Source organism: Myotis nattereri, assembly GCF_964212035.1.
Source record: "Myotis nattereri genome assembly, chromosome: 16".
In the NCBI taxonomy this organism is placed as follows: Eukaryota; Metazoa; Chordata; class Mammalia; order Chiroptera; family Vespertilionidae; genus Myotis; species Myotis nattereri.
Window position 1 is genome coordinate 15728647 of NC_138091.1, and position 27946 is coordinate 15756592.

Below are 27946 nucleotides of genomic sequence, written 5' to 3' on the forward strand. Positions count from 1 at the left end.
GCGATGACTCAGGATGCAGCCAGGGGCTACGACGTGCACAGAGGACCGCATCCAGCACGCCCTGGAGCGCTGCCTGCACGGGCTCAGCCTCAACCGCCGCCGCTCCACCTCCTGGTCAGGTAGGTCTGAGACAGCTGCGGGAGGGGGTTTGGGGGGGCTCTGAAGGCTCCAGGAAGCCTCGGGGGCCACAGTGAGCCCTGGACCGGGCAGATTCTGGCTCCAACTCTGTGTGACTTTGCAAACCCCTGGACCTCACCTGGACAGGTGCTTGGCACAGCCCCCGATGGAGGTAGGCCCTCTGGAGGCAGCAGTTTCTCCTGTCGCCGTGCTGTCTTCCTCATCCTGCTCAGGGCTGCATCTTGCTTCCTCAGCATTCGCTAGAAGCATAGTCGTTGTTTAACCTGCTAGGAAATACCACATCGGCTGGTTCTGAAAGAGCAGCTGGGACTTCATAGGCGGCTCTCCGCGGAATTCTGTTCACAGGGAGTAGGAGGGCTCCGTGCTCCATGTTCCCCAGGACCGAGAAACGGAGGTATCCGCAGGCTGGGGCAGTTGTTTCCCCGAAGGCTGGTGGCTAGTTGTAATCATTCTTATGCTTGCAAAGATTTCTTTTTTTTCTGTCCCATATCTCACTTGCCTCCCTAACTGCCCCATGAGAGAAATGCCCACTGGTCCTTGAACACATCTTGGTTGGTTCCTACCTCAGGACCTTTGCACTTGCTGCCTGGGATTCCTCCTTCACAACTGTGCCCACTGCCTCTTTCTCATCCAGGTCTCAGCTCAGACGTCACCTCCTCTGGAGGCTTTCCTTGGCCTTAGGAATTAACCCGATCTGGATTAAACTCTTTCTCGCTGGCTCTATGAACTTGTGTGAGTCTCTTAACCTCTCAGGACCTCAGCTGCCTTGTCTGTGAAATGAGAATAATGACAACAGAAACCACCTTCCTGAAGGGAGGGCGGGAGGCTCAGTGGGGATGTGTCTGCAAGGCCTGGCACATAGGAGTTGGTCAGTAGGTGGTAGTATTTTTCTTCTTGCCTCTTTCCCAGGTGTCGATGGAGCGTGAGCTCAGAGAATTGAGAGGGCCGTCATTAAGTAAAATCACACAAAAATATCTGACTTTTACAAATTCACAAAACCCCACGACCACATGAAGCACACTATTCGGGCCTCCAGGACTTTGGGAGGAGCCTCCGCCATGAGGAGGGGCTGGAGCTCCATGAAAGCCCTGGTATAGCCACTTCTGCCCCTGCTGCTCTCACTGCGCGCGCGTGCGCGCGGAAACACACACACACACACATACACACACATACACACACATGCACAAGCGCCTCCATGACCACCCCTTTAATTTTTAGGGGTTTACCCTTGCTGACTGCAGGGAAATAGAAATTAGAATTCTTCTTGACACAATAAGAAAGTGTGGGGAAGTTAGAATGGCAAAGTGTTCATTCTAACTTTCAAAATAGAAATGAATGTGGCTTCCCCGTCCTGGGCTCCGGTCCAGGCAGTCCCGGGAAGTCCCCGCTGTCAGGGACTCAGCCTTGTGTTGGGGTGGGGGGGGGTGGGGGGGTCACCATGGCTCCTCTCCCTATTCTTCCAGCAGTCGCTGCCTCTGGCCTCCTTCCCGGCACCTCCTTCCCAGCTCCCCCCGTAGGAAGCGGGGCAGGTGGTGGTGGGAGACGTGGTGCCCGCTGGGGGGAGGCACAGGGACCAGAATCGTGGCCGCTCATTGGCCTGTAAGGGGGACCCCAGCTCCTCTCTGTGTCTCCTGAGTTTCCAAGAATAAGAAACTTGTCATTATGTCTCAATGGGCACGATAGGGTTGAGTGTTGATACGATTTTCGGAGCCTCTTACTTCATAGAGGAATCTGACCACTGGCCGTTCCCTTCCCAGCCGGGCTGTGTCTGAACTGCTGGAGCCTGCAGGAGCTGGTCAGCAGGGACCCGGGCCACTTCCTCATCCTCCTGGAGCAGATCCTGCAGAAGACGCAAGAGGTGAGGCTGGCCAGGGGTGACGGTGAGCTGGGATCAGCCGCGTGGTCAAGAAAGAGGCCCCACAGAATGTTGGTTCTGGGGTGCCTGGGCCGCCGAGGGGCTTGGCAAAGGCTCCGGGAACCTGCGAGCTCAGTGCCAGCCATGGATCGAAGGGTTCTGGGAAGGGATGTGGGCCTCGCAATGAGAACACGTGGTACGTGAGCCAGGGTCCTTTAAGCTGCTTGCGTGTATGTCAAGGTATCGACTAGAGAAGGGGAGGAAGCCTTGCTGGACTCCTTTCCTCAAAAAGATCCATGAAAACAAGGACTGATTGGAGAGGTAAACCGAGACCTCCTCTAACAAGTCAATAAATGGGCCTTTACATCTAAGAGGAAGAGTGCAGTCAGAGCTGAGCTGGGCTGGGGTTCCAGGACAGCTGAGTCCCTAAGGAGGATTATGGCTCTTTCCTGAAGAATTCTCTTTAAAGTTTTGTTGTTGTTGTTATTTGTGTGTGTTTTAAATTTTTTTTTATTGATTTCAGAGAGGAAGGGAGAGGGAGAGAGATAGAAACATGAATGATGAGAGAGAATCATTGATTGGCTGCCTCCTGCACGCCCCTTACTAGGGATCCAGCCTGCAACCCGGGCATATGTCCTGACTGGAAATCGAACTGTGACCTCCTGGTGTAATAGGTTGATGCTCAACCACTGAGCCACACCAGCTGAGCTAAAGTTTTGCTTTTTAATACATGACTGAGTTGCAAAACACTGGCCTTTCTCTATTAGCTGACCCTTTACCTATAAGAAGAAAGTACAGTGGGGCCTTGACTTACGAGTGTCCCGACTAACGAGTTTTTCGAGATACGAGCCGTCTCTCAGCCGATTTTTTGCTTTGAGTTGTGAGCTAAAATTCGAGTTACGAGCCAGCTTCAGATACCCCACCGCTAGTTGGCGCAGCGAATGTCACAGTGAACGCCACAACATCAGCCCAGCATCACGTGTCTCACTTGTTCACTTTATGATTTGACAAACGAGTAATTTGAGTTACGAGCTCCGTCATGAAACGAATTAAACTCGTAAGTCAAGGCCCCCCTGTACTGGTTTATCAAGACTCCCAAGGTCCCAGCTCTAGCACCACCATTTACCTGGTGCGTTTATACGCAAACCCACTACGGAGAGCTGAACCTCCCCTGGAGTGCTTAACGCACAACCCAAATGTAAGGGATCAACTACTGCGCAGTGGCAGGGGAGCAGGCACATGGTCTCTTCAGGAGAAAGAAAAGGAGAACCTTACATTTGAGCCTGTGAGGTCACCAGGCAGTGGGGATGTGGGGCTGCCACTGAGGCATCAGCCTGTGAGCTCTCGACGGGGCTGAAAGGCCGAAGGAGTATAAAACCCGGGCTCAGGTGTGTATGTGCTGTGGTGGGTGAGCGCTCTAAAAAAGACAGTGCACAGCCCTGATCGGTTTGGCTCAGTGGCTAGAGCGTCGGCCTGTGGACTCAAGGGTCCCAGGTTCGATTCCGGTGAAGGGCATGTACCTTGGCTGCGGGCACATCCCCAGTAGGGGGTGTGCAGGAGGCAGCTGATCGATGTTTCTTGCTCATCGATATTTCTAACTATCCCTCTCCCTTCCTCTCCGTAAAAAATCAATAAAATATTTTTAAAAAAAGACAGGGCACAAAAGAATAACTAGAACTTTAAACATATACAGGAAAAATGTTGCCCCTGTGATCATAGAACAAATGCAAATTAAAACCATAATGAGACAGCCTTTGCCTAGCAAATTAGCAAAAAATTATAATAAGCAATGCAGAGAAGGTTGTAGTGAAGCTGGCACTTTCAAACATATGAGATCTTATAAATGGCAAAATCCTTTTGGAAAGCAATGCGGCAATATGTTTAAAACATAGTAAATATGTTTATAATCTCGATTGATTCCACTTCTTGAACTGTATCCTAGATAAACCATACAAATTATAGGAAAAGAAATTTGCTCAAAGGTTTTCATTGCAAAAGTAATTAAATAGCAAGAAATGACCTCAAATGTCTAAAATGAAACTAATACAGTATAGGTATCTACCAGAAGGAATATTATACAGCTAATAAAAATAATGGATATTATCCAAGGGTATTAACACAATTGAATATGTAATAAAATTACAACAGTAATATTTATTAAATGGCTTAGGGGAAATTGATGAAACACTTGGAAAAACACAGAGTGAGAATCCTAATTCATACCATACAGCAAATGGAATTTTAGATGTCTTAAAGACTTAAATTTAAGAAAATAGCCGAAACCGGTTTGGCTCAGTGGATAGAGCGTCGGCCTGCGGACTGAAAGGTCCCAGGCTCGATTCCGGTCAAGGGCATGTACCTGGGTTGCGGGCACATCCCCAGTAGGAGATGTGCAGGAGGCAGCTGATCGATGTTTCTCTCTCATCGATGTTTCTAACTCTCTATCTCTCTCCCTTTCTCTCTGTAAAAAATCAATAAAATATATTTTAAAAAAAAGAAAGAAAAAAAGAAAAGAAAGCTTCAAAGAAAATATATGAGTATTCACATGATCCTTGCATGACAAAGCAAACATCCATAAAGGAAAAAATTAACACATAATTTATGTACACAAATAATCCATACATTTAAAAGCAAACAACAGACTGGAAAAAAACACACTTTACAATACAGGTAACAGGTAAATGTATCACCAGAAGGGGAACAAGAGGTGGGCTTAGAGATCATGTAACAAAACAGAAATCCATCTATAATACTACATGTAAAAGACATTAAGAGTAAAAATATGCACACTCTGAAGACTTCGCAGAGGAAAATACACAGAGAAACACTGTCAGGAGAAGTACATGGAAACATTAGCAGTGGTTGAATTTGGAAGGGGCCATTGTGCGTGGAGTTTTTTCTAATTTCTATTTTCCAAATGTTGTCTCGTGGTTGCATTGCTTTTCATTGAAAAAAAGAAAAGAAAAGAAGAAAGAAAGAAAGAAAGAAAGAGAGAAAGAAAGAAAGAAAGAAAGAAAGAAAGAAAGAAAGAAAGAAAGAAAGAAAGATTAGCCCAGCTGGCATGGCTCAGTGATTGAACATTGATCTATGAACCAGGAGGTCACAGTCCCGGCATATGCCCAGGTTGTGGGCTCAATCCCCACGGGGGGTGTGCAGCAGGCAGCCAATCAATGATTCTCTCCATCATTGATGTTTCTATCTCTCTTTCCCTCCCCCTTCCATCCTGAGATCAATAAAAATGTATTTTAAAAAAGCAACAACAATAAAACAAGGACACGCTGCTCTGTTCTGCACCCTTGAGTGAGCCTCACCCTCCTTCCTGTCCTCTCCACAGGTCCAAGAGAAGGGTTCCTATGACCTCTTCACGCCCCTGGCCCTGCTCTTCTACTCCACGGTCCTCTGTGTAAGTTCCAGGGTGGGCCAGGCTGGGAGCTGGGGGAGGAGAGAGAACAGCCCGCACAGGGCAGGCATAGCCCTCACGACTCTGAGGATAAACACTGGGAGAGAAACTGTCAATCAATGACACCTGATGCATGTCAACCTTCTGATGGCTTCAGCTAAGCCAGTGGTTCTCAACCTTCTGGCCCTTTAAATATAGTTCCTCATGTTGTGACCCAACCATAAAATTATTTTCGTGGCTACTTCATAACTGTAATGTTGCTACTGTTATGAATTGTCATGTGAATATCTGATATGCAGGATGGTCTTAGGCGACCCCTGTGAAAGGGTCGTTCGACCGCCAAAGGGGTCGCGACCCACAGGTTGAGAACCGCTGATAAGCCAATAAGCCGTCATGATAAGCCACACTTCCCACCGGATTCAGAACTTCTTCTGTAACTCATCTCCAGTAACTCATGTGGATGCTATTGTGCCTGGCACATCTGGCGCCCATGGAGGAACCAGTCACAGCCTCTCACAAGCCATGGAATAGACCCGTTAAACAGCTTCTATGCCCACCTCATTTTGTGCCCCAGCGGTCAGTTTTACCCAATGTGATCACCCTCTATTCGCCAGAGGGGGGGCATCAAATGAGTCCATGTACATTGAGCCAATTCACTTCACAGAAGAAATGTTTCCCTCTAGTAAGGATAAATGGGGTTTAGACCAGTGGTCGGCAAACCGTGGCTCGCGAGCCACATGCGGCTCTTTGGCCCCTTGAGTGTGGCTCTTCCACAAAATACCGACTTCTGCACATGGGCCACGAAGTTTCAATCGCACTTTATGTGCGCGCCCGCACGTGGTATTTTGTGGAAGAGCCACACTCAAGGGGCCAAAGAGCCGCATGTGGCTCGCAAGCCGCAGTTTGCCGACCACTGGTTTAGACAGTTGAGAGGCAGCAGCGGCCCCATTTAAGATGACCCCAGCTTTTCAGAGCGCTGCTCTCCTGAACTGGGTAAACTGTGTTATGTTTAATAAAACCAAGGCCCTTACGGTAGAGACATCCCTGGCACCCTCTTGCCTATCTGTAACTCACTGCCTGTGGGTTACTTCCAGTCCTTCCTGACCTTGTTCTTGGACATGCGGCTGCCGGGAAATGTGTGCCCTTTGTGGAACATTCCAGAAAAGTAGCAGGTTCTGCTCTGGAATACCAGTGCCCTTTCTCCCACCCAGACTTCTCTGCTTACCACTCCCTCTGCATTGCAGACACCACACTTCCCGCCGGACTCAGACCTTCTTCTGAAAGCAGCCGGCACCTACCACCGATTCCTGACCTGGCCCATTCCGTACTGCAACATCAGCCAGGAGCTGCTCACCTTCATCGACGCTGAGCTCAAGGCCCCAGGTCAGTGCTGAGGCAGCTTGCGCGGGGAGCAGGGATCATGCAGGCAGGAGGTTCTTCTGGAACTGCTCTCGGGCTGTGATCCTCCTCGCCTCTCAACCTTCAGCTCGTCTCTGCCCATGGCCCCGATTCAAAACCTTGGAGTCTCCTCTTTATGGTGCTGTGTGTACCATGTGCGCACCAGCATCAGATGGCTGAAAGCAGTGAATGTAGGCAGTAACTCGAGGGGGAATTCTTGTCCTGCCCGGCGTTGCTCAATTGGTAGGAGTTTCGTCCAGTTACACTGAAAGGTTGTGGGTTCGATTCCCGGTCAGGGCACATACCTGGGTTTTGGGTTTGATCCCTGATCCCGACCCAGCCTGTGGGAGGCAACTGATCGATGTTTCCCTTTGTCTCTGTCCCTTCCCCTCCCTTTGAAAATCAGAAAATGTCCTCGGGAAAGGATAAAAAGGTGAAAAAACAGAGGGCTTCTCAGGGGAGGCTGAGCAGGCGTTCAGGGCAAGGAGACCACGCCATGCGGCCTGTGCCTCTGCTCTGGTTATGCAAGTGGTCTCTGAGGCTGCCCAGGTCCGACAGCGAAGCCCATGTGGACACGAGGCCCTCGCGTGTTCTCTTTGCCTCAGGGGCACGTGGGGAAATGTATGTGTGTGTGGACAGGTTCAGTCTGGCCACGGAAGGTGGCTGGTGTTGGGAATGGACAGGTTAATGGGCGCCATGACAAGTGCGGGCAGGGGCCTGGTACTAACGTTTCACATGTAGAGTCTGAAAAGTAGGAATTCTTGAGAAATTGCAGGTGCTATGATACACATGCAAATGAGATAGAAGAAAACTATTGCAGAGCAAGAGAAATCATAATCAAGTATGATGTCCTGAGAGGTAGTCTGGTATTAGAGCAATTCATCCCATCAGAGGCTCAAAGGAATGAAGTCAGGAAACAACTGAATGGAAAAAATTCAATATCTGTTCCTAATATTTAAAACCCCTCTAATATATGAAAACTTTTAATATACGGAAGTGTTCTTAATACTTGAGGCATTTCCATTTAGTCAATAATCTTTCTCTTCATGCTTACAATGATTTTGCCTATGCAAAAAAGTAAAGATATTTCCTTTTCCAGAGAAGATAAAATTTTAATAGGTAGAAATCAAACAATTGCTTATTTATCAAGACTAAGGGGATCACCTGAAGGACTGTCAGACTGGTAAACAGGGAGCTAAGAGCTTTGCCATATAATGGCATTAACCAGTTAGAAGACATGAAAAAAAACCCCACAACAATTTGCAATAGCGACTACAAATATAAAATAAATGCAACTAACCTACATAGAAGAAACAAATTTAACCAAAGGATAAATAAATTAAAACACATGTTGCTAGATTGAGTCAATATCATAATAATATCAGGTGTTACCATGATCAAAATACATCAACATCTTTTACAATTTAACAAAATAGAGAAAGTCTATCAGTGCCCTACAATAACATTTACCCATGCATTTGATATATATAATCATGTATTCTTAAAGAAGAGTAAGGATGGATATTTCCTTACTAGGTCTTTGAAGGTACCCTAAGGCTATATGTAGTTATGAAAATCATACACTATTGGGAAAAGAATACATGAATAATGGAGCAAAATAGAATAGCTAGGAACAAATGAAATAGTAAAAAATTGTTATATAACAAAATGGCATCCTCAAATGGGTCCTGAAAAAAAATTGGTCATTTAATAAATGATATCAGGATAATGGAGAGACCATAAAAAACAAGTTAGAATTTTATCTCCAAAAAACAAAATTGAGTTTTATAAAAAATAACTTACAGTTGGATTAAAAGCTTAAGTGTAGAAACAAGACCATAAAAGTCATAGAAGAAAAATAGGTCACCTGAGCTTAGAATGAAGAAGGATTGTCCCTGCAAGACAAAAGTTATAAAAGGCCAACAGATTTGAGAGCATAACATTTAAAGCTCTTTATTTGGCACAACCCACTATAAGTGAAAGGTAAATGACAAGCTAAGAAAAATATTTTCAATAAAAATTAATAGTATTCAAATCCATGAAGAGTTCTTTTGAGTCAATTAAAAATAGGCCAACCCACCAATGACCATGTGACAAAGCATGTTTTAAGCACATCAAAAAAAGAACTAAAAACATCTGAGGAACAACTCTCAAGATATTCACCCTCATTAGTAATAAAGAAAATGCAAAACTTAACAGTGAGACACCGTTTTCCCCTAACAAATTGGCAAAGATTTAAAAAAAAAAAAAAAAGCCAATATTGGTCAGGAAAGGGGAGCTGTGTCCTTTAAAATATTAAAAAGAATATCCTTTCACACAGCAATTCCATTCCTAGGAATTTGAGCAATTATGGCCATGCAAAGGTTTTCCTACAAGGATGTTTATCGATGAGTTCTTTCTAGTAATCAGCCAATTCCAAAAAAACTAAATACTGGACATGGCTGAGTATGGTGTAGCAAAGTCACTTGGTGGAATGCTAGTCCATCATTAGAAATGATATAGAAATGTAATTACTGAGATCAGAAGATGTTGGGTAACTTGAATCTTTAAAAAACCAGGCCCCAAAATACTATGTATGTTGTAATCCCATCTTTTCTTTTAAATCTCTGCACACCAAGCCCTATGTAGTACTGACAGTGTTTCATTCTCACTGTACGCATTATGCACATAGGACAGAGGGACCAAATCTTATTCCCCAACGATTCACGAACCCTCGAAAGCTCAGGACTGAAGCTCTGTCTGTAGATTTCTTTGAGGGATTTGTGACTTCCTTCCCCAGCCAATCATCTATCTGATCTCTCTGCCCCCAGCCAATCAGCTGGGTGTTGTTACAGAGCAGAGCAGGCACAGGTTGAGCTTGGCCATCACCCAAGTCTGCCTCTTGCATGAACCTCACTTTATGGGAGAGACGTGGTGGAAGAATGAAGAAATCAGGAAGACCCTGAGGAGAAGGTGTTGAACTAGGAGGTGCTTGGGCACATGAGGAATCGAGAAACTGCCAACCTAACTCTCCAAGGCACCCTAAATGAACAGACCAGTTTAAGGTTAATCTCTTTCATGCCCGTCCTTCCCACTGTCCCCAAAGTAAGTAGGACTAGATCACTTCTGGGCTTCCTGCTGGGGACCAGAATGCCTTTAACAAGAATGGAAAGTTTTATTCCTGCTTATGATTTAGGCGGAAAAGATTTCAATGCACATGCCTTGGCAGGACCTTCTGTCTGTACCAGTGGTCGGCAACCTCATTAGTCAACAGAGCCAAATATCAACAGTACAACGATTGAAATTTCTTTTGAGAGCCGAATTTTTTAAACTTAAACTATATAGGTAGGTACATTGTCATTAACTTAATTAGGGTACTCCTAAGGCTTAGGAAGAGCCACACCCAAGGGGCCGAAGAGCCACATGTGTCTCGCGAGCGCAGTTTGCCGACCACGGGTCTATACCAAAGATTTAAACAACCCTTTCTTTCTTTGACATGGCCAAGGGCGATGTTGGGTTGGGGGAGGGCCGTCACCTGCGTGTGGGGCGACGGCTTCCCGATTTCGAGTGGAGCCAGCTGGCCCTCCTCCGCTGAACGCACGCTAGGCCTGGAAGTGTTTTTGCGGGCAGCTGAGCAAGAACTTTGTTCTGGGCAGCCTAGCGAGCAGATGGGGAGCAGAGGGACGGGCTGTGGCGAGGCCCAGATGCTGGGACATGGGGTTCTAAGCCTGGGGGACAAGCGCCAGGCAGAGCAGCAGCTGGAGCTGGACCCAGAGCAGGGAGGACCCGTGGCACTCTTGCCCCTCCCTGCTGAGGGGCAGTGCCCAGGGACCACACGAGGCCTCAGATATGCCAGTGACCCAGAAGGCAGATGTGTGGAGAGGGACTCGGGCCAGGCTGCCCGTGCTAGGAACTTCTCTTCCAGGGAAAGCAGAACTGAAACAGGAAACCATCTCCTTCTCATGTCTTCAAACAAAAACCAAGCTCTCATACAAATGCACAGCGAGCCCGTGCCCCAGATGTGTTCACCCCGTCTCCGAGGGAACCAGCGACACGACAGAACTGGTGTAGAGGAGGGTGTGAGAAACTGATACAGGTTTCTCGTGCAAGCTAGAATAAGGTTGCAAAACTAGATACCAAATTAGTTAATGTCATCTAGGAGAATAAAACTGTAACCTTTGAGGGCATCTTTTGTCCGGAACAAAACACTCATCTCACATCCACACGTTAACCTCTGATTTCACAGAACCTGAGCCCTCATCAACAGCAAATAGTAAGTTGAACAAAATTGACCCTCATCTGCAGGAACCTTAGGTGGGCTTGTTAGAAAATGCTTCAGTGTGGTTTTGTAGAGGCATGTGGCTGAGTGCCCCACCCCTAGTGAGCCCAGCCGAGAGAGGCAATGGGAGGAACCAGGGAGGGGCTGGAATGGAGGCCGGAATGGGCTCTGGGAGGAGAAGCTGAGGCTCAGTCACTTGGCGGTTACCAGTACTAGGTATTAGATCTCAGTGGTTTCAAGTCCTGGAGCTGCGGGGCCAGTGGAAAGATGTTTTACTTATGGGAGCCTCAGTTTCCTCATCTGTAAAATGGGAGGAGGATCCCTCCCTCTCAGAGCAGTTTTTGAGGCTAAATGCTGACCGCTGACCTACGTTGATTTCACGTTGCTTGGGCAGTAGGGTTTGGGGTGAGTTGGCTTAAGAGAGAGGTCCTGGCAAGGTCACAGGAAGAAGATGACCAGGGACCTGAAGAGCTGGGCCCTCCACCCAGGGAGCCTTAGGGAGCGAGTTGCCATGGAGATGAATGAAACAGTTTACTCCACTTTGATGTGGCTGGGTAGCAGAGGAAGTGGGCAGGTTATGAAGCCCCGGGCCTCCCCCTTCTTCCTGACTCCACCCCCAATAGGGTGCCTGCTGGCTCCGCTCTGGGGCTGGCAGGAAACCTCACATCAGTGCTACCAGGTCCTGCCCACCACAACCCTCTGGGGTTAAGCCCACATGTTTGTTGAATATTTATGCTGTGACCACATGGCTGCGCTCAGCAAAATACTTGCCTGCAAAGAATTTTTCTCTAATCCTGAGGGGTGACAGTGGGCATCAATGCCTGCATCTCACCCAGACCACGGTCCCATGACGTAAGAGGGAAAAGCAATATTACTCCCATTTTGTGCATGACACAACCAAGACTGGGAGAAGTTTGTTTCTTGCCCAAGCTATAAAGCCAGGTGTGAGAGGAGAAACACAGGCCTTGGTATGACAAAGGCATCTGCTTTGTTACTTATTAGTTGGTGGCCTGGGGACAGGTTGCATAAGCTTTCCTCATCAAAGCAGGACTGAAATTGTGGTTGATGATAGTGGTGGTGGTGGTGGTGGTGATGGCGGCAATGGCTGCATTACCTGTGTGCTTACGCTGCATTCAACATTGCTAAGAATCGGTCCCATCCATCCTCCGACAGCCCCTGGATAGTCACTAGTATTTCCTTCTTTCAGATAATGAATCTTGAGGGCCAGACAATTAAGGAGCTTTTCCGTGGTCACATAGCTAACATGAGCTCTACCACTTGAACCCATGTCTGTTCGAGTCAAAAACTACCTTCTCACATCACAAAATGCTGTTTCTTTCAAAAGACCCAGGCAGGGGACTGCGTGACTGACAGGCCCCGGGCCCTGCTGGCTCCCAAGCACCTTCTGCCCTTGGGCAGTTTCTCCTGTCCCTTTCCTATCGCCTAGTGCCCTCCCACCCTGGGCCTCCTGCCATCAGGAAGAAACCTGATGAGGTAAGTTCTGCCTGTCGACTGGTGGCAGCTGAACTGTGAATATTCTTCAGCGGCAATACGTTTCTCTTGGGACATAACTGATCATAAACATTTGCATCTCCTACTTTTTGTCTCAGATTATGGAATGAAAGGTTTAGGTCTCTTAGTGGAAAGTCAACCAACACGGACTAGTAGGAGAGAGTCTGTGCTGTTTTTACTCCAACCCCAGATACATGGGAGTCTTTCCCCCACACGCCCGTTCTCCAGCTCCCCAGACCCCAGCTGGGTGTCCACAGAGTCAATCCAGTTCGGACACTAACCACCTGGAGTCAGCACAGACCCCGCAGTGGAGGGCTCAGTCCCGCAAGGCTGCCCCCACTTCAGGTGCTGACCATAAGCCCAGGTCTCCCTTGCGTTTGACCAACCAGCTACAAATCAGGGCTTCCCAGCGCTCCCTCCTCAGGTGCAGTAATTTGCTAAAACAGCTCCTAGAAGTAGGAGAGCACTTTACTTACGTTCACTGGTTTATTGGAAAGGATACTATGAAGGATACCGAGAAGAGCCTGGTGAAGGGGAACAGAGGGCGAGGCCTGGAGGGGTCCTGAGGGTAGGAGCTTCTACCCTGTGGAGTTGGGGTGCACCGCCACCCTGGGAGCTTCCTGAACCCCATAGTTTAGGGCAGTGGTCGGCAAACTCATTAGTCAACGGAGCCAAATATCAACAGTCCGACGATTGAAATTTCTTTTGAGAGCCAAATTTTTTAAACTTAAACTATAGAGGTAGGTACATTGTTATTAACTTAATTAGGGTACTCCTAAGGCTTAGGAAGAGCCACACTCAAGGGGCCAAAGAGCCGCATGTGGCTCACGAGCCGCAGTTTGCCGACCACGGGTTTAGGGATTTCGTGGAGGTCCTACTAAGTAGGCATGATTGACTCAATCTTGGCTATTGGTGATCACCTCTATCTCCAGCTCCACCCGCCGCTGAAGGTTGCTGGGGGAGGTCACAAAGTTTCAGCCCTTGAATCACTCACAGGGCTGGTTCCAGAGGGCACCCAGCCCGCTGCTGGAAGCTATCTAGGGACCCACCCAGAGTCACCTCATTAGCATAAACTCAGGTCCAGTTAAAGGGGCTTATTTAGATGCTCCTCTCACCCCTCACTCAGGACATGACAAGGATTTTAGGAGCTCTGTCCCAGGAACTGGGGATGAACATGTACATATAATAAATACAAATATATATTCCTCATTATATCACAGTACTATAGGGGGAGACTCAGGGAAGGAGTGGAAGGCAGATGTTCCAGAAATCACAGGGTGTGATTAGTTGAGCCGGCTGCCTATAAAAGAAAGCCTGAAAGAACAGTGGCTTACACTTTTGACACCCCTCCCCCTCACTTCCTCCTGTTAACTCGAATGAAGACTTGATGGCCGGCACTCCAGCAGCCGTTAGACAATGAAATGACCTTGAGGACGAGGTCTCCTGCCAGGGATGGAGGAGCAGAAAGATGGGAGAAGCCTAGTCCGAATGTCCATGGGACCACGAGTAGGAGAGGGTCTGTGCTGTTTTCACTCTGACCCCTGGATTGCCGTCCACCCGATTTTTTGTTTCAATGTCTTCGTTGGGGGTGGGGGAGTCTCATCTGATGCTCCGTGCTTCACTTGGGGACTGTTGGCATCCAGGATATCCAGCTCTGGAAATGACTCCCTCTGGGCGAGGGTGTGCCCAGGGGCACAGACGTCCTCCTAAAAGTCCCCCAACAGCAAAATCAGGCACAGGGCAAGGTTATATGGCATCTGCCTAGCTGATATGAGGCAGCTCCCAGCTCTACCTGCGCTGCGATCCCCAAATGAGACTATTGGGTATTATCCTATATAATAAAAGCCTAATATGCAAATTGTCCCCTTGAGAGTTTGACTGGGAGTTTGACTGCTTGCTATGATGTGCACTGACCACCAGGGGGCAGTGGGGAATGAAGGAAGGCCCTGGCGGGCAGCAGGCAGCTGGGGGAAGGAAGGCCCGATTGGCCCTGATCACTGGCCGGGCCTAGGAATCCTACCCGTGCACGAATTTCAGGCACTGGGCCTCTAGTCCTAAGATAAACAGGGAGAGAAATACAAGATGTGACTGAATGGTCCTTGTCATGGAGACTAATGGAGCAGAGCAAGCTTCAAGGAGAAAGTGGTCAACAGTATCAAAGACGCAAAAAAAAAGCAATTCAAGGAAAATGATGATAAGGTTGAGGCCTAGGGTGTTGTGACTTCAGGAGGGCAGCTCAGGAGGGCAGCTCAGGAGGGCAGTCCAGGAGGGTGGCCCAGGAGGGCAATGGGATTGGAAGCCAATGGCCGGCATCTGGAAGGAGGCCTGATGGAGGGAGAGTGATCTTGCCGGTTGCTCCCCTCCCCAGGAGAGTGGCAGGCTGCGTGGCCTGTGTCCATCGAGGCAGAGTGGGAGGCGAGGCGACGCGTCTGTGGGGTGTGGGTTACCGTTAAGATGTCCCAGGGTAAAAGGAAAGAGCAGACGAGTCAGAGGAGGCGGCTTGTCTGTGTGCTCCTCGTGGGGAACCCGTGCAGAGTGGGCACCCTCATCCGCTCCAGCGTTTGAGTGCGAGAGTACAAGAGTACGTGTGTGAGAGCTGCCAGACAGCGTTCCCAGTCCTGATAGGAACAGCCACTGTCCGGGGACTCTCCTATCAAAACAGACACAACAGTCACGTCCAAACATGTGACAGTTACATAAAAGAAACACCAAGCAGAAGGCCCAGATCTGACTTAGGTGCTAAGTCAGAATGCATACATTGGCCATTTTCTTCCATGTGTTAGACAAGCATCAGGGCCTTCTTTCCTGCTTTCTGCAACGCTTCCCGAGTGGATCGCCTTCCTGCTCCCCACTCCTACGTGCCCCGGCTGGCCCTGCCCCCGACAGGGAGACAGGGACCCCGTAAAGACGTCCAAGCTCTAACAAGGGCGCTGTCCCCTGAGGCCCAGCCCCTGCTCTGTCACCCTTGTCAGTGAGGAGAGTGAAACGTGCTTTCATCTCCTCCCGAGGGTGACACAGAACCGAAGACACTCGGTGGAGGGTCTGCTTCCAGCTGCAGAACGGAGCCAGGTTGCAGGAAACCCTTGAGTCCATTTCTCCACACATTTGAAGTCAAGGAGACCGGCAGGTGGATGGGGCGGAGAAGAAGGTTGGGGGTGGGGGGGGGTGCAGAGGCTCAGTCTGGGAGGGACCCCATCAGGGGTCTGTGGACCCTGAAAAGTTGTGGAGGCCAGGCCAAGATGCTGGGGGAAGGAGAGAGTGTGGGAGGGGCTGAGGCTGAGGGGATGGCCCGAGGGGTGCCCGGCGTGCCCACTGCCGGACACCGGGACTGCGAGAGGGCAGTGTGACAGGAGCCAGGACTGCTGGACAGCAGGAGACCGGCCTCGGTTCTCCTCTCAGGGTGCGCTGCCCCGCTGCCTCTGAGGAGCAAAGCTCGGCAGGTGGCTGGAGCCAGGTGGGGCCTGGGGCTCACCTTGTCAGAGGCCCTGTAGGCGTCAGGCATGATCTGCCCCTGGGCCTGAACCCCATCCAGGAACTCCCATCCGAACTGTCCGGTGCGGCCACTGTGAGGCACAGGCCACGAGCGCCGAAGGACCAGGTAACCGCGTGAATCTGTTCTTTTTCTTTGGCCACAGGAATCTCCTACCAGCGGCTGGTGAGGGCTGAGCAGGGTCTGCCCCTTCGGAGTCACCGCAGCTCCACTGTGTGAGTGCTCTTGGGGAGCGAGAAACGGTGTGGGGTCGGGTGGGGATGGGACTACGCCCACTGTTCACCATTCCTGCACCAGCACCCTGCATCCCTCTCTCGCTGCACCCCAACCAAGCCCCCCGCAGACAGGCTTAGACCTGGAACCCCGGGATTGCTGGTGATGTTTTGTGCGCAGAGCCGCTTTCTGGGCTGAGGGTCTTTCATCAGATTCCTAAACAGGTCTGAGACTTAAAAAAAAAGGTTAAGAATCACCTGCATTGATCATGCCAGGCGCTGGGCACACGTTACCTCACTTCACCCCACTTTTCAGATGAGGAAACTGGAGGTCAGAGAGGCCAAGGAACTTCCCCAAGGTCACACAGCAATGAGTGTCTGAGCCAGGACCGGAACCTCAGTCCTCCGCGGAATCCCATGCTCTTCCCACAGTGTCTTTCTGCTGGTTTTTAAAGCAGCATTTTCCAAACTTTTTTTTTTTTTTTAACCAGAGTCTGCAATAAAGAATTCATTTTCTGTGACAGCCTGGCACACACACACACACACACACACACACACACACACACACAGCTAAAACAGGTTTCATAAATTGAAACTTACCCTTACCTCCTAGGGTAGGCTCTGTCCATTTCATTTAAAAGGCAATTCTGGCGGTGACTCCGCAAATGGATTGCATTGCCCACTCACGGGTCCGGGTCTGCAGTGTGACAAACGCTAGAAGAGCAGCCTCCGTTCCGAGGCCCCTCCAGCGGGTCTCCGGGCGTGTGGGCGCTGGCTCACCCGGACACCGGGGCGCCCAGAGGCTTCAGCTCCAGCAGCAGAAACTAGTCACTCCCGCCCTCCCATCCTCAGGCAGTGCAGGTCCTGGGAGAGACAGAGGGACGAGCATATTTGTAAATGTTAGCTTAGCAAGTAAATAAGCTCCCTCCCGGGCGGAGGCAGGGGACTGGCGAACACTCACCAACATCGCCTGGGCACTTACTGAGCTCTGGGCACCGCTGTGGGCATGGCTGCTTCCTGCAATCCTCGTGCTGACCTTACAGAAAAGGCATTTTTAAGGCCGGGGAACTGAGGTTCTGAGAGGTTAGTAGGAGGTCTCGGGGCTGAGGGGGAAGCCACTCCTGTTTTCTGTGTGTTGGGAGGGATGGTCGGTTTTCCAGCGGAGATGGCGTGCAGGCGGCGAGGGCGCAGGCTGGCCAGGCTGGTCCTGCACACAGGGAGTCAAGTGGGGGAGGGTGAGGTCCTGTGTGCCCAGCACTTGGGATCAAGCCCTCAGTGAGGGAGAGGGGCTCAGTCGGGGGCTGCTTACGGGAGCCTGCCTCCTTTTTCTCATAAAGAGAGAAATCACACATCATTTCTCCCCACGCTGGTGCCTCTGACAGCGCCTGGTCCTGCGTCCAGGGCCCCGCTCTGGGCAGATGCCCACAGGGACTGGGGGTTGTGTCGCCTGCCTGGCGTTGCTTTGCACTGGTGTGCATGCACTCGCGGCGTGGGTTTGGGAGAGAGCGCAGCGAAGGGCAGCCATGTGCATGACAGCGTGCACGGCCGGGCGCAGGAGCACGGTGATGGCTCAGACACGTTCCAGGCGATGCAGCGACAAGGGTCGGCGTGGGCGACGTGAGAACCGTCCTGGGTTGTTAACCGTTAACTGAGTAATTGACACCTCGGGGTTCACGGTTCTCAACATTTGTGTATATTTGAAATTTTCATAATGAACGCATTTCACACGCACCGAGGAGGAGCCGGGGTGGAGCGGGGAGAGAGGCGGAGGTGGCTGGACACACACTCCTCCCCGGCCAGTGCCGGCCTGTGTGATGTGCGGGCAGTTAGAAGAGGGTCCCCCGGGCAGAGGACTCGGATGCAGCCCTGACTTGGCCCGCCTTCCTCCTGGCAGATGCCACCCCACCCCGCAACCCGTGGCTTGAGGAGCAGGGCAGGGGCCAAAATTTCAGCCCCCCTGCCCCACGGCATATGTCTGTCTGCTTCCCCTTCCCAAAATGATCGCCTGGCTTCCAGCGACCCCACCTAAAACACAATCTTCTCTTGAGTAATCTTATATCCATTCAGATGTCCTGTAGAGAAAAAAAAAATGTTTATATAAAAATTAAGGTCAAACTTATTTTAAAAAAATTGAGTTCAGTGTTGAAACGGTCTTTGAAAACACCGGGCAAAAAATGCTCAAAAGTAGACCATACACTTTCCTCTTGGAAACGGGACCCTTGAGCCCCCACCTCTCTCGTGGCCTCAGGCCCTGCCCGGGCTGTGAGGAGGCCCAGGCCTCAGGCTGGGGTGGAGGAGCGGTGGGGGAGGGGGGCACACACAACCCCAGCATGAGGCGTGTGGCGGCGCCCCGGTGCCCACAGCCACTCCTCTGTACCCCCAGCACCGTGCTGCTGCTGAACCCCGTGGAGGTGCAGGCGGAGTTCCTCGCCGTGGCCAACAAGCTGAGCGCGCCCGGGCACTCGCCCCATAGCGCCTACATCACCCTGCTCCTGCACGCCTTCCAGGCCACCTTCGGGGCCCACTGTGACCTCGCGGGTCTGCACTGCAGGCTGCAGGTATGTGTCTGGGGCCCAGGGGTCCCCGCTGCCCACTTCTTGCAGACCTGCGTCTGCTCCATCTTAGGGCAGCAGCCTCCAGGGTACGCTGGCCTCCCTCACCCCAAAGCATGGCAGCAGTGGTTGGAGAGCCGGCCCTGCCAAGAGGCTCTCTGTTGTGCTGGGGCCTGACCAGGGTGGGTGGGACCCGCCTCAGGGGAACGAGATTCAGACTGAAGCTGGAGACTGGTGTCTGGCCCCAGCTCTGGGACAGGCCCTGGACACACCCTCTGCTCTGAGCCCTTCTCTCATGACCATGTCCCCAGAGGGGGGGGGGGGGGGGGGTTAGGGGCAGGCCTGGCTCCTGGGCTGTGGGTGGAGATGGGCGATGAGGCTGGGAGGGCTGGGCCCTGCTGCCCTGGGTAAGACCTGGGAAGTGGAGGAGGGCAGCCAGCCATGGCACAGGAGCAAGCCGGTCTCCTCCTGGGGTTCCAGTCCAAGGCGCTGACCGAGCTTGAGGACGTCTACACGGAGACGGCAGAGGCCCAGGAGCTGGCCTCTGGCATCGGGGATGCAGCCCAAGCCCGGCAATGGCTCAGGACCAAGCTGAAGGCGGTGGGAGAGAAAGCCGGCTTCCCCGAAGTCTTAGGTGAGGCCCTGGGACAGGGGGGCCCACTTTCCCCGTGGCCTGCTCTGGCGCCCACCGTGAGCAGTCCAGGTCGGCTGGAGGCTCTGCTCCACACCGTCCCTCGGGGACCACGCTCCTCAGCGTGTCCGCCACGCTGGTGCCTGGTGCCCGGGTCCTGCCTGCGGGGTCAGGGCTGGGCGCACCATGTGGGGCTGTGGGAAGAGGAAAAGCGTGTGCTAATCAAGGGCAAGGGCCTCTCACTTGACGTGAAGACAATACGGAAGTCGCGCGCGTGTCACATCGACCCATATCCCCTTGGCCCACTTTGGTCACATGGCCACACCTCACCCCGAGGAGTCTGGGAACTTCCTCTCACACCGTGTGACCGCAGAAGAAGGGACACGGTGTCCTCGCATCTGAAGGGGGAGTGCCCCCGTTTTGCTGTTTGGCCCCTGTGAAAGGAGGCGCAAAGTGTGTGCCGCCACATTTACACAGCGTATACAAGGCATGGCGCCCCCACGGTGCCCTCTGGCTGCGAGCCAGCACCCCAGCTCTCAGCTCCAGCTCCGCCCTGGCCCACCCAGCTTCGCGGCCTGGCCCGTCCTCTCCCAACTCTGCCCTCTTCTTTAAGGCGAGGGCACTGGGCTGGCCGATCCCAGGGCTCCTTCCCAGGCCTCACCTGGGCCGGCCCCGCCCGTTCTTACAGATCCTGCCAACCCAGGCAAGCTCCGCACCATCCCCATCCCTGTCGCCAGGTGCTACACCTACAGCTGGAACCAGGACAGCTTTGGTAAGCAGCCGGCTGGGGCCCCGTGGCGCCCACCCCAGCGGCCTGGGCTCTCTTCCCGGCCCGTCTGGGCAGCAGCCTCCACTCCCCACCAGCCCTCCGGCCTGAGCAGGCTCTGGGCAGGGCAGAGGGCCGCACGCTGAGTCCTGGGCTGGACTTGATCCGCCTTCTGGCACCTCCTCCCCAAGTCCATTCTGTCGGAGCCTGTCGCCCTCCCAGAGGTGAGCGGGAGAGGTTTCCCGGCCATACACCCAGCGGTGCCTCCCTTTCCCGTGCAGACGTCCTGCAGGAGATGCTGCTCAAGGAACAGGAGCTGCTGGAGCCAGGGCTCCTGGGGGACGAGGACGAGGACGAGGATGAGGAGGAGGAAGAGGAGGAAGAGGAGGAGGAGGACTTGGAAACGGATGGGCCCTGTGCCCAGAGGGACTCACTGTTTTCCACCAGCTCGGAGGCCTCCCGTGACTCCACCCTGTCCCTCGCCTCGTCCCAGGCCTCGGGGGCCACCCTCTCCAGCCAGTTGCTGACCTCCTTTGTCTCGGGCCTCTCGGACGGCATGGACAGCGGCTACGTGGAGGACAGCGAGGAGAGCTCCCCGGAGTGGCCCAGGAGGCCGGGCGGCCGGGAGCGCCGGGGCTACCGCAGGCCCGGGCAGAAGTTTAACAGGATCTACAAACTGTTCAAGAGCACCAGCCAGCTGGTGCTGCGGAGGGACTCTCGCGGCCTGGAGGGCAGCCCGGACTCGGCACTGCCCCTGCGGCGGGCCGGCAGCCTCTGCAGCCCCCTGGACAGCCCGGGCCCGCCCCCGTCCCGGGCCCAGCGCTCCCGCTCCCTGCCCCAGCCCAAGCTCGGCACCCAGCTGCCCAGCTGGCTCCTGGCGCCCGCCTCCCGCCATCAGCGCCGCCGCCCCTTCCTGAGCGGGGACGAGGACCCCAAGGCTTCCACCCTCCGCGTGGTGGTCTTCGGCTCCGATCGGATCTCGGGGAAGGTAGCCCGGGCCTACAGCAACCTGCGGTGAGAGCCGGAGTGGGTCGTCTCTGCCGGGGTGGCGGGGTGGTGGTGCTGGTGGCATCTCAGGCTTGAGCTGACCTCCCACAGGGACCCGGGGCACCTTCTCACCGCCTTCTTGTTGCCAGGCTGCTGGAGAGCAATCGCCCCCTCCTCACCCGGTTCTTCAAGCTGCAGTTCTTCTACGTGCCCATGAAGCGAAGCCAGGGGGCCTGCTCCAGCGCCTGCCCGGCCCCTCGGAGCCAGACACCGCCCCTTCCCCTCGAGTCCCCGAGGCACCCTCTCCCTACAGTATGTCCCGGCCCTGCACCAAACGGGGTGGGAAAGTAGGTGGACGTGAGCAGGTGGCAGTCGTCCCAGAGGGCTGGTTGGAGGCCACTAAGCCATCACTGTGGTGGTGGGCACCTTCTCCCGCCTGGCCCCTGGCCCTTGCTCCCGGGAGTGGTCCCCGCCCTGCACGTGGGGGTGGCATTTTGCTGTATGACACAGACCTGTCCGAGGGTAGGGGGAAGCTCAGATGTGGGGTGCAGGGCTGCCCAGGGCCCTGGCAGGCCTCCTGGGTCGCCGGGCATGACTCTCGCCCCTGTCGCAGGAGCTGGGCGCGTCCCAGTGGGAGGAGAGCACCAACGACATCTCTCACTACCTCGGCATGCTCGACCCCTGGTATGAACGCAACGTGCTGGGCCTCATGCACCTGCCCCCCGAAGTCCTGTGCCAGGTAAGCGGCCCCTGGGAGGGGAGAGGAGGCCCGCTGGCTGGGTCACCCAGCCTCACTCAGAGGCCCTGGTTTGGGGAGCTCCAGCTTGAGGACTCCATGGAGGACCAGGGTGCCCTTGGGAATGAGCAGAGAGTAGGCGAGAAGCGGGACAGGGCTCGGGGGCAAGGGGTGGAGTCACCACAGTGACAGGGAGGCTCGCAGAAGGATCCAGGGGACCTGGGGCTTGGGCCCCGTCCTCAGCTCCGCCCTGTCCAGCTCTGCCAGGGGCCTTCCTGAGCCCCCGGGCCAGGCCAGGGAGCCGTGTGGAGACCAGCTGTGGGTGCTCCCCTGACCGTCTATTGTCTGCTTTCGCCTCACCACCCCCTCCCTGGCGCTCTCCTCTGCGTCTCCCTCTGCATGTGTGTGCATGTTCCTCTGCCTCTCATCTTCCCTTTCCCTCCCACTCGCCGTCCACCTGCCCCTCTGGCTCTGGCTCCCCCGACGCAGCAGTCCCTGAAGGCTGACTCCCGGCCCCTGGAGGGCTCCCCCACCCAGCTGCCCATCCTGGCCGACATGCTGCTCTATTACTGCCGCTTCGCTGCACGGCCGGTGCTGCTGCAGGTCTACCAGACAGAGGTGAGTGCCTGTCGCCCCAGCCACCTGCTCCCTGGGACTCACAGGCAGGCCTCCCTCACATCGCCGGGCCCCAGCCTGTGCCCCGTCCCCACCCCGTGGCAGCCCCCGGCCCTGAGCCGGAGGAGCCTGGAGGGTCCCTGCAGGAGGTCCACCCTGATGCCCGGTCTTGCCCTCTGCAGCTGACCTTCATCACCGGGGAGAAGACCACGGAGATCTTCATTCATTCCCTGGAGCTGGGCCACTCTGCCGCCACACGAGCCATCAAGGCTTCAGGTGAGTGCTGCCTGAGTCCCGGGGACACAGGTGGGGAGGGGGGACCCCGGGAGGTGGAGTCCTGGGGAGGGAGGGCCCTGGGAGGCAGGGTCACCGGAAAGCAGGGCCAGAGGTGGGGGGCGGGGAGGTAGGGCCCCAGGGTCTGTAAGGGGCACCGAGTGAAGGGTCTGTCTGCGTGTGGCACAGGTCCTGGCAGCAAGAGGCTGGGCATTGATGGGGACCGGGAGGCCGTCCCTCTAACACTACAGATAATTTACAGCAAGGTAAGACGGCGCTGGGCCACGGCCCTCTGGGGTCTGCTCCTGGTCCTCCTCACGCAGCGTCAGACTCGGGTTCCCGGGCCCCAGAGTTCAAGCTGGAGCCCGCAGAGGCGCCCCCCCCCCCCCCGTGCTCTGCCCCTCCTGGATGTGCCCAGCAGCTGCCGTGAGGTGTCAGGGCCGGGCTACAGGGCTAGGGTGGAGAGTGGGGCAAGGCTGGGCTTCCAGAGGCACCACGAGGGAGAGGCCGTGGTCTGGGGCCGGTGTGCCAGGCTGGGTGCATGGGAGGTGGGATTAGTGTCAGTGAAGAGATATTTGAGGTGAGGGAGGAAGGGGTGCCCATGAGCATGCGACTCTGAGCCTGTCACACTTTGGGGGACAGGCCGTGAGAGCCCTGACCTCACCTCCTGCCTTCTTTTCTTCCTTCTTTCAATCATTCAAAAGGTATTTATTTAGCACCTACTCCTGCCAGGCCCTGTGCTGGGCAAGGGGGAATGCAGTAAGCAGGGAGGGCTGGGCCCTGCCTTTAGCTTTTTCAGAAGAGAGAGACAGACAGGAAACGAGGAAATGACCAAGGTCATGTCTGAGTAGCGAGCAATGACAAGGCAATCAAAGGGCTGATGGGATGGTGATCATGGGGCTACTTTACATTTGGTGGCCATGGCAGTGGGCAGGCGGGACGGACCCTGAGAGCTGTGTGCCAGGTGTTTGTTTGCACCTACTGGGCCCCCGACATTGTTCTGGGCACAGGTAGTGTTGTCAAGAGTGAACAAAATGCTGACAGCCTAGGGCAGTGATGGCGAACCTTTTGAGCTCGGCGTGTCAGCATTTTGAAAAACCCTCACGTAACTCTGGTGCCGTGTCACATAGAGAAATGTTTTGATATTTGCAACCATAGTAAAACAAAGACTTATATTTTTGATATTTATTTTATATATTTAAATGCCATTTAACAAAGAAAAATCAACCAAAAAAATGAGTTCGTGTGTCACCTCTGACACGCATGTCATAGGTTCGCCATCACTGGCCTAGAGGGATGGTAGGCATTGGTTAGATGGACCCACAGATGCATAATTACAACTGTGACAAACAGATGAAGGAGTACATGGTACTGGGAGAACCTCCAGGGGATTCCTCAACCCAGTCTGGAAAGTTAGACGCTTCTTAGAGAAGGGACATTGAGTCCATACTGGGGGATGGGGAAGACAGGAGTTCATTAGCTAAGCTAAAAAGAGAGGAATGTATTCCCCAGACAGAGGAAGGAGCATGTTCAAAGGCCCTGTGGTAGAAGAGAGTATGAACAGCAAAGGCGATGAGGCGAGGCTAAAGAGAGAGGCGGGGCCAGAATACCAAGGGCCTTAATTACAGTGAGAGGAGTTTTGTCCAGTCATAAGAGCAATGGGTATTCTTGGAAGGGGCTTAAGTTTGGGGTGGTGCCCCTGGCAGCTCTGTGGAGAACAGATTGGCGCGTCCACAGGGGCCATGGCAAGGCCCATGGGAGGCTCCGGTGGTTTTCCAGGAGAGAAATGTGGCTGCCAGGTCTAGCTGGTGGTGGTGGAGATGGGAAGGAATGGGGGCTAGATGTGGATTATGCGAGCAGCAGGGCTTAGGGGTGGGTTGGAAAAAGAGGGGCCCGGACTCCCGGATTTCAGTCTTCTGAGACTAGTAGTGCATTGCCTCAGAAGCAGCCCAGGTCCGGTAGCAGCAGATCAGGAATGCATGCGGGACATGTGAGTTTGCAGTGCCCTTGAGAGGCAGAAGGAAGAAGTAGGCAGTTGGATGGATGGGCCTGAACTCAGACATGAAATATGAGGAGGGGTGTATGGGTGGTCGAGGTTCCCTAATGGAGAAAGTAGAAGTGCGAAGAGCGGAGGAGCCAGGAGAAGGTCCTGAGACCTGTGTCATGTGACCGCAGGCGGAGGAGGGTGTCGGGCTGAGCAGAGGCCCCAGCCGAAAGGTGGTGGGGAACCAGGCGTGTGCCCTCACAAAAGCCAGGGGAGGAGAGGGGTGAACAGAAGCAAATTCTCCTGCAAGATCAAGTGAGCCGACCTTGAGATTGACCAAGGACCGAGAAACCCTCTTGGGTTTGGCAACATCGAGGCCCCCCATGAAAGGGGTTGGCAGGCTGGCTCTGCTGGGAGCTCCAGGCCTGTGGGCCCCTCTCTTCCTCACTCTGGGCTCAGCAGGAGGTCATCAAGGCCACCCCTTAGGTGCTCTCAGCTCTCGTGTCCTATGACCTGGTCACAAGGCTGACCCATGGACCACGCTAGCGACATCACGCCCTCCCCGGAGTCAGCAAGGTCTCTACAGGGGCCAGGGGTCTCAGTGAAGGAGCCAGCAGACCTGGGTGGAGGAGAGAGAGCTCCCTGGGTGTGCCCACGACAGGCAGCTCCGAGCCCTGGCAATCTGGGCCTCTTCTTTGAAGGGAAGGTGGCAGGCCACAGGGCCCTGAGCTGAGAGAGGACCTGGTTTGCTGCCTTTGCAGGGGGCCATCAGCGGACGAAGTCGCTGGAGTAACATGGAGAAGGTCTGCACCTCCATCAACCTCAACAAGGCCTGCCGGAAGCAGGAGGAGCTAGGTTGGTCGGGTGGGCGGGCAGTGCAGTGGTGGTGGCGGGGAGGGGCTCTGGGCCTGGCCTGAGCACCCCTGCCCTTCAGACTCCGGTGTAGAGTCCCTGACGCTAAACCTGACGGAAGTGGTGAAGAGGCAAAACCCCAAATCCAAGAAGGGCTTTAACCAGGTAAGGGCTTCCCTCTCCTTGAAGCCACACCCTCAGGAGACTGACGGGGTGAGTATGCACCTGTGTGCGTGCACGTGGGCATGTTGTGTGAGAGGAGGGGTGTCCAAGGCTCTGGGGGGCTGTGGGGGGAGGGGAAGCAGAGGGAGGGGTGAGGTTTGGGTGTGCTCACATGTGGGGTGCTGTGGGGCATTAGGAGGAAGGGGGGGCGCTCTGTGAGAGGAAATGTGGTGTGGAAGTGTTCTGCCCTAAGTCAGAGGCAGAGCGGGCTGTGGGACCCCCAGGGCTCTTGCAGGGGGATGGGAGCGGGGGCGGGGGGGGGGGCGCGTGAGCGCAGTGCAACTTCTCCTCGGAGGGCATTTGCTTCTTCCAGGCTCAGGAAAGGGCAGAGCCAGGGCCTGAGCCGCCCACAGAACCCCTCCCCTGCGCTGGCCATTAGCCTTAGAGAGCTGACAGACAAACGCCCACCCCACCCCAGGGTGGCGGGCAATCCCAGGGGACTGACCTGGGCCTTCCTTCCAGATCAGCACCTCGCAGATCGAAGTGGACAAGGTACAGATTATCGGCTCCAAAATCTGCCCCTTTGCGGTGTGCCTGGACCAGGATGAGAGGAAGATCTTGCAGAGTGTGGTCAGGTAGGAAGGGGCGCGGCTCTGCCCCAGCTGCGGGGGGTGGAGGGAAGGGTCCGTGTCTGTGCTGTTCCCACCCGGAGGCCTGGAAGTGGCTGGAGGGATGTGAGCCTGTCCTGACTCCTGCCCCCACAGGTGTGAGGTCTCACCTTGCTACAAGCCCGAGAAGAGCAGCCTCGGCCCCCAGCCCCAGAGGTCGCCCCACTCACAGGCCCAGGCCACGCCCGATCTCTGCTCCCTCCTCTGCCTGCCCATCATGACTTTCAGCGGGGCGCTGCCCTAGCGAGGCCCTGCACCCACCGCCCCGCACCCCACCCACCCACCCACCCCGGACAGAAAGCCCAGAAGCGGCCTCTTCCGAGCCTCTCCAGGCGGTCGGGCGGCGGTGAGGGTCTCGCTCCTGGTGGAGAACCACAGGGGCCTGCGCGGGGTCCAGGTCCTGCCGTGGGCCCTGCACTGGGCAGGGCAGCGCGTCGGTGGTTTCTGGGGCCCCGGGGCTCTGCTTAGGACAGAAACAGGCTTTGGGGAGAGAGGGGCCTGGCCACACAGCCCCTCAGATTCCTGAGGTAGAAGGAGAGCTGACCTCTGAGGGCCCCGGCCACCAACATGCTCCGTATCCTTTCTAGAAGAAAGACCGGAGGCCCTGGTGCTCTGAGGTCTGGGTTAGGCCTCCTCTCCAACCTGCGGCCCAGCGGGCCCACTCCTTCCTTTGTCAAAGGCCTGGGAAAGCCTTTGTGTCCGGAGTTCAGTCCCCTCGACTCCAGAAATGTGGACGAGACTTTTCATTCCTGACCTTCAGCCCAGTCCCCATCCCTATCCCCCTCTCTCGCCCCCTACCCCTCTCTCTCTCTTCCACCCTCTCTAAAAATCAGTGAAAAAGGATCCTCAGGTGAGGAATACTAAACAAGTAAATAAACAAATAAATGAAGGCCAGGGCGATCGGGTGGAGGGCAGGGCCGGGGCCAGGATTTGAACTGGCGGAGGTGGGCATGTTGTGTGAGAGGAGAGGTGTCCAAGGACAGTTGTATCCTGCACAGACCCCCTCCTTCCTCTCCTGCTTCATCCTGATCCAGAGGTTCTGGGCCTATCAGAGCCCAGAGGATTCACAGCTGGAGAGACGCGGTCAGGGCCAGCTCCCACCCGGAGTCGCCACTCCTCCCGCCCAGCCGGGCTCCAGAGAGTGGCCAGCTCTATACTGTCAGTATTTCTTATTGTGTGAACAAGATGTCCTCCTGTATGAGCAAGGGTAGGAATGAATTGAATTTAATATTATTGTTAAATAAAACATCAATCTTGTATTTAATGACCGAGAGTTATTTTGTTGTGTGACAGGTAACTGCTAGTTGGGCAGTTCACATACATTATTTCACCTACAGCAGAAATAAGATTCTTGGGGGGTTGTTTTGTTGATTTGGGGAATTTTCTTCTCTGTAGAAAATGTATTTGTGCTTAAGTTTTCCCCGACACGGTTCCATTTAAGCCTTATCATGCTGCTG

General features: G+C 54.1%; 1 protein-coding gene across 1 annotated transcript; it reads left to right on the forward strand.

Moving 5' to 3' along the window:
* PIK3R5 (phosphoinositide-3-kinase regulatory subunit 5) lies at window positions 1–27751 on the forward strand. Its single transcript, XM_081110809.1, has 18 exons — window positions 1–119; window positions 1896–1996; window positions 5328–5396; window positions 6638–6776; window positions 16197–16266; window positions 18647–18821; window positions 19296–19449; window positions 20135–20218; window positions 20494–21226; window positions 21349–21511; window positions 21813–21938; window positions 22425–22553; window positions 22733–22826; window positions 23013–23089; window positions 25569–25662; window positions 25742–25824; window positions 26344–26456; window positions 26586–27751. The coding sequence occupies exons 1-18, from the start codon at window positions 14–16 to the stop codon at window positions 26731–26733; spliced, it is 2658 nt and encodes an 885-aa protein (XP_080966935.1). The 5' UTR covers window positions 1–13; the 3' UTR covers window positions 26734–27751.
* Window positions 27752–27946: the final 195 nt, after the last annotated feature.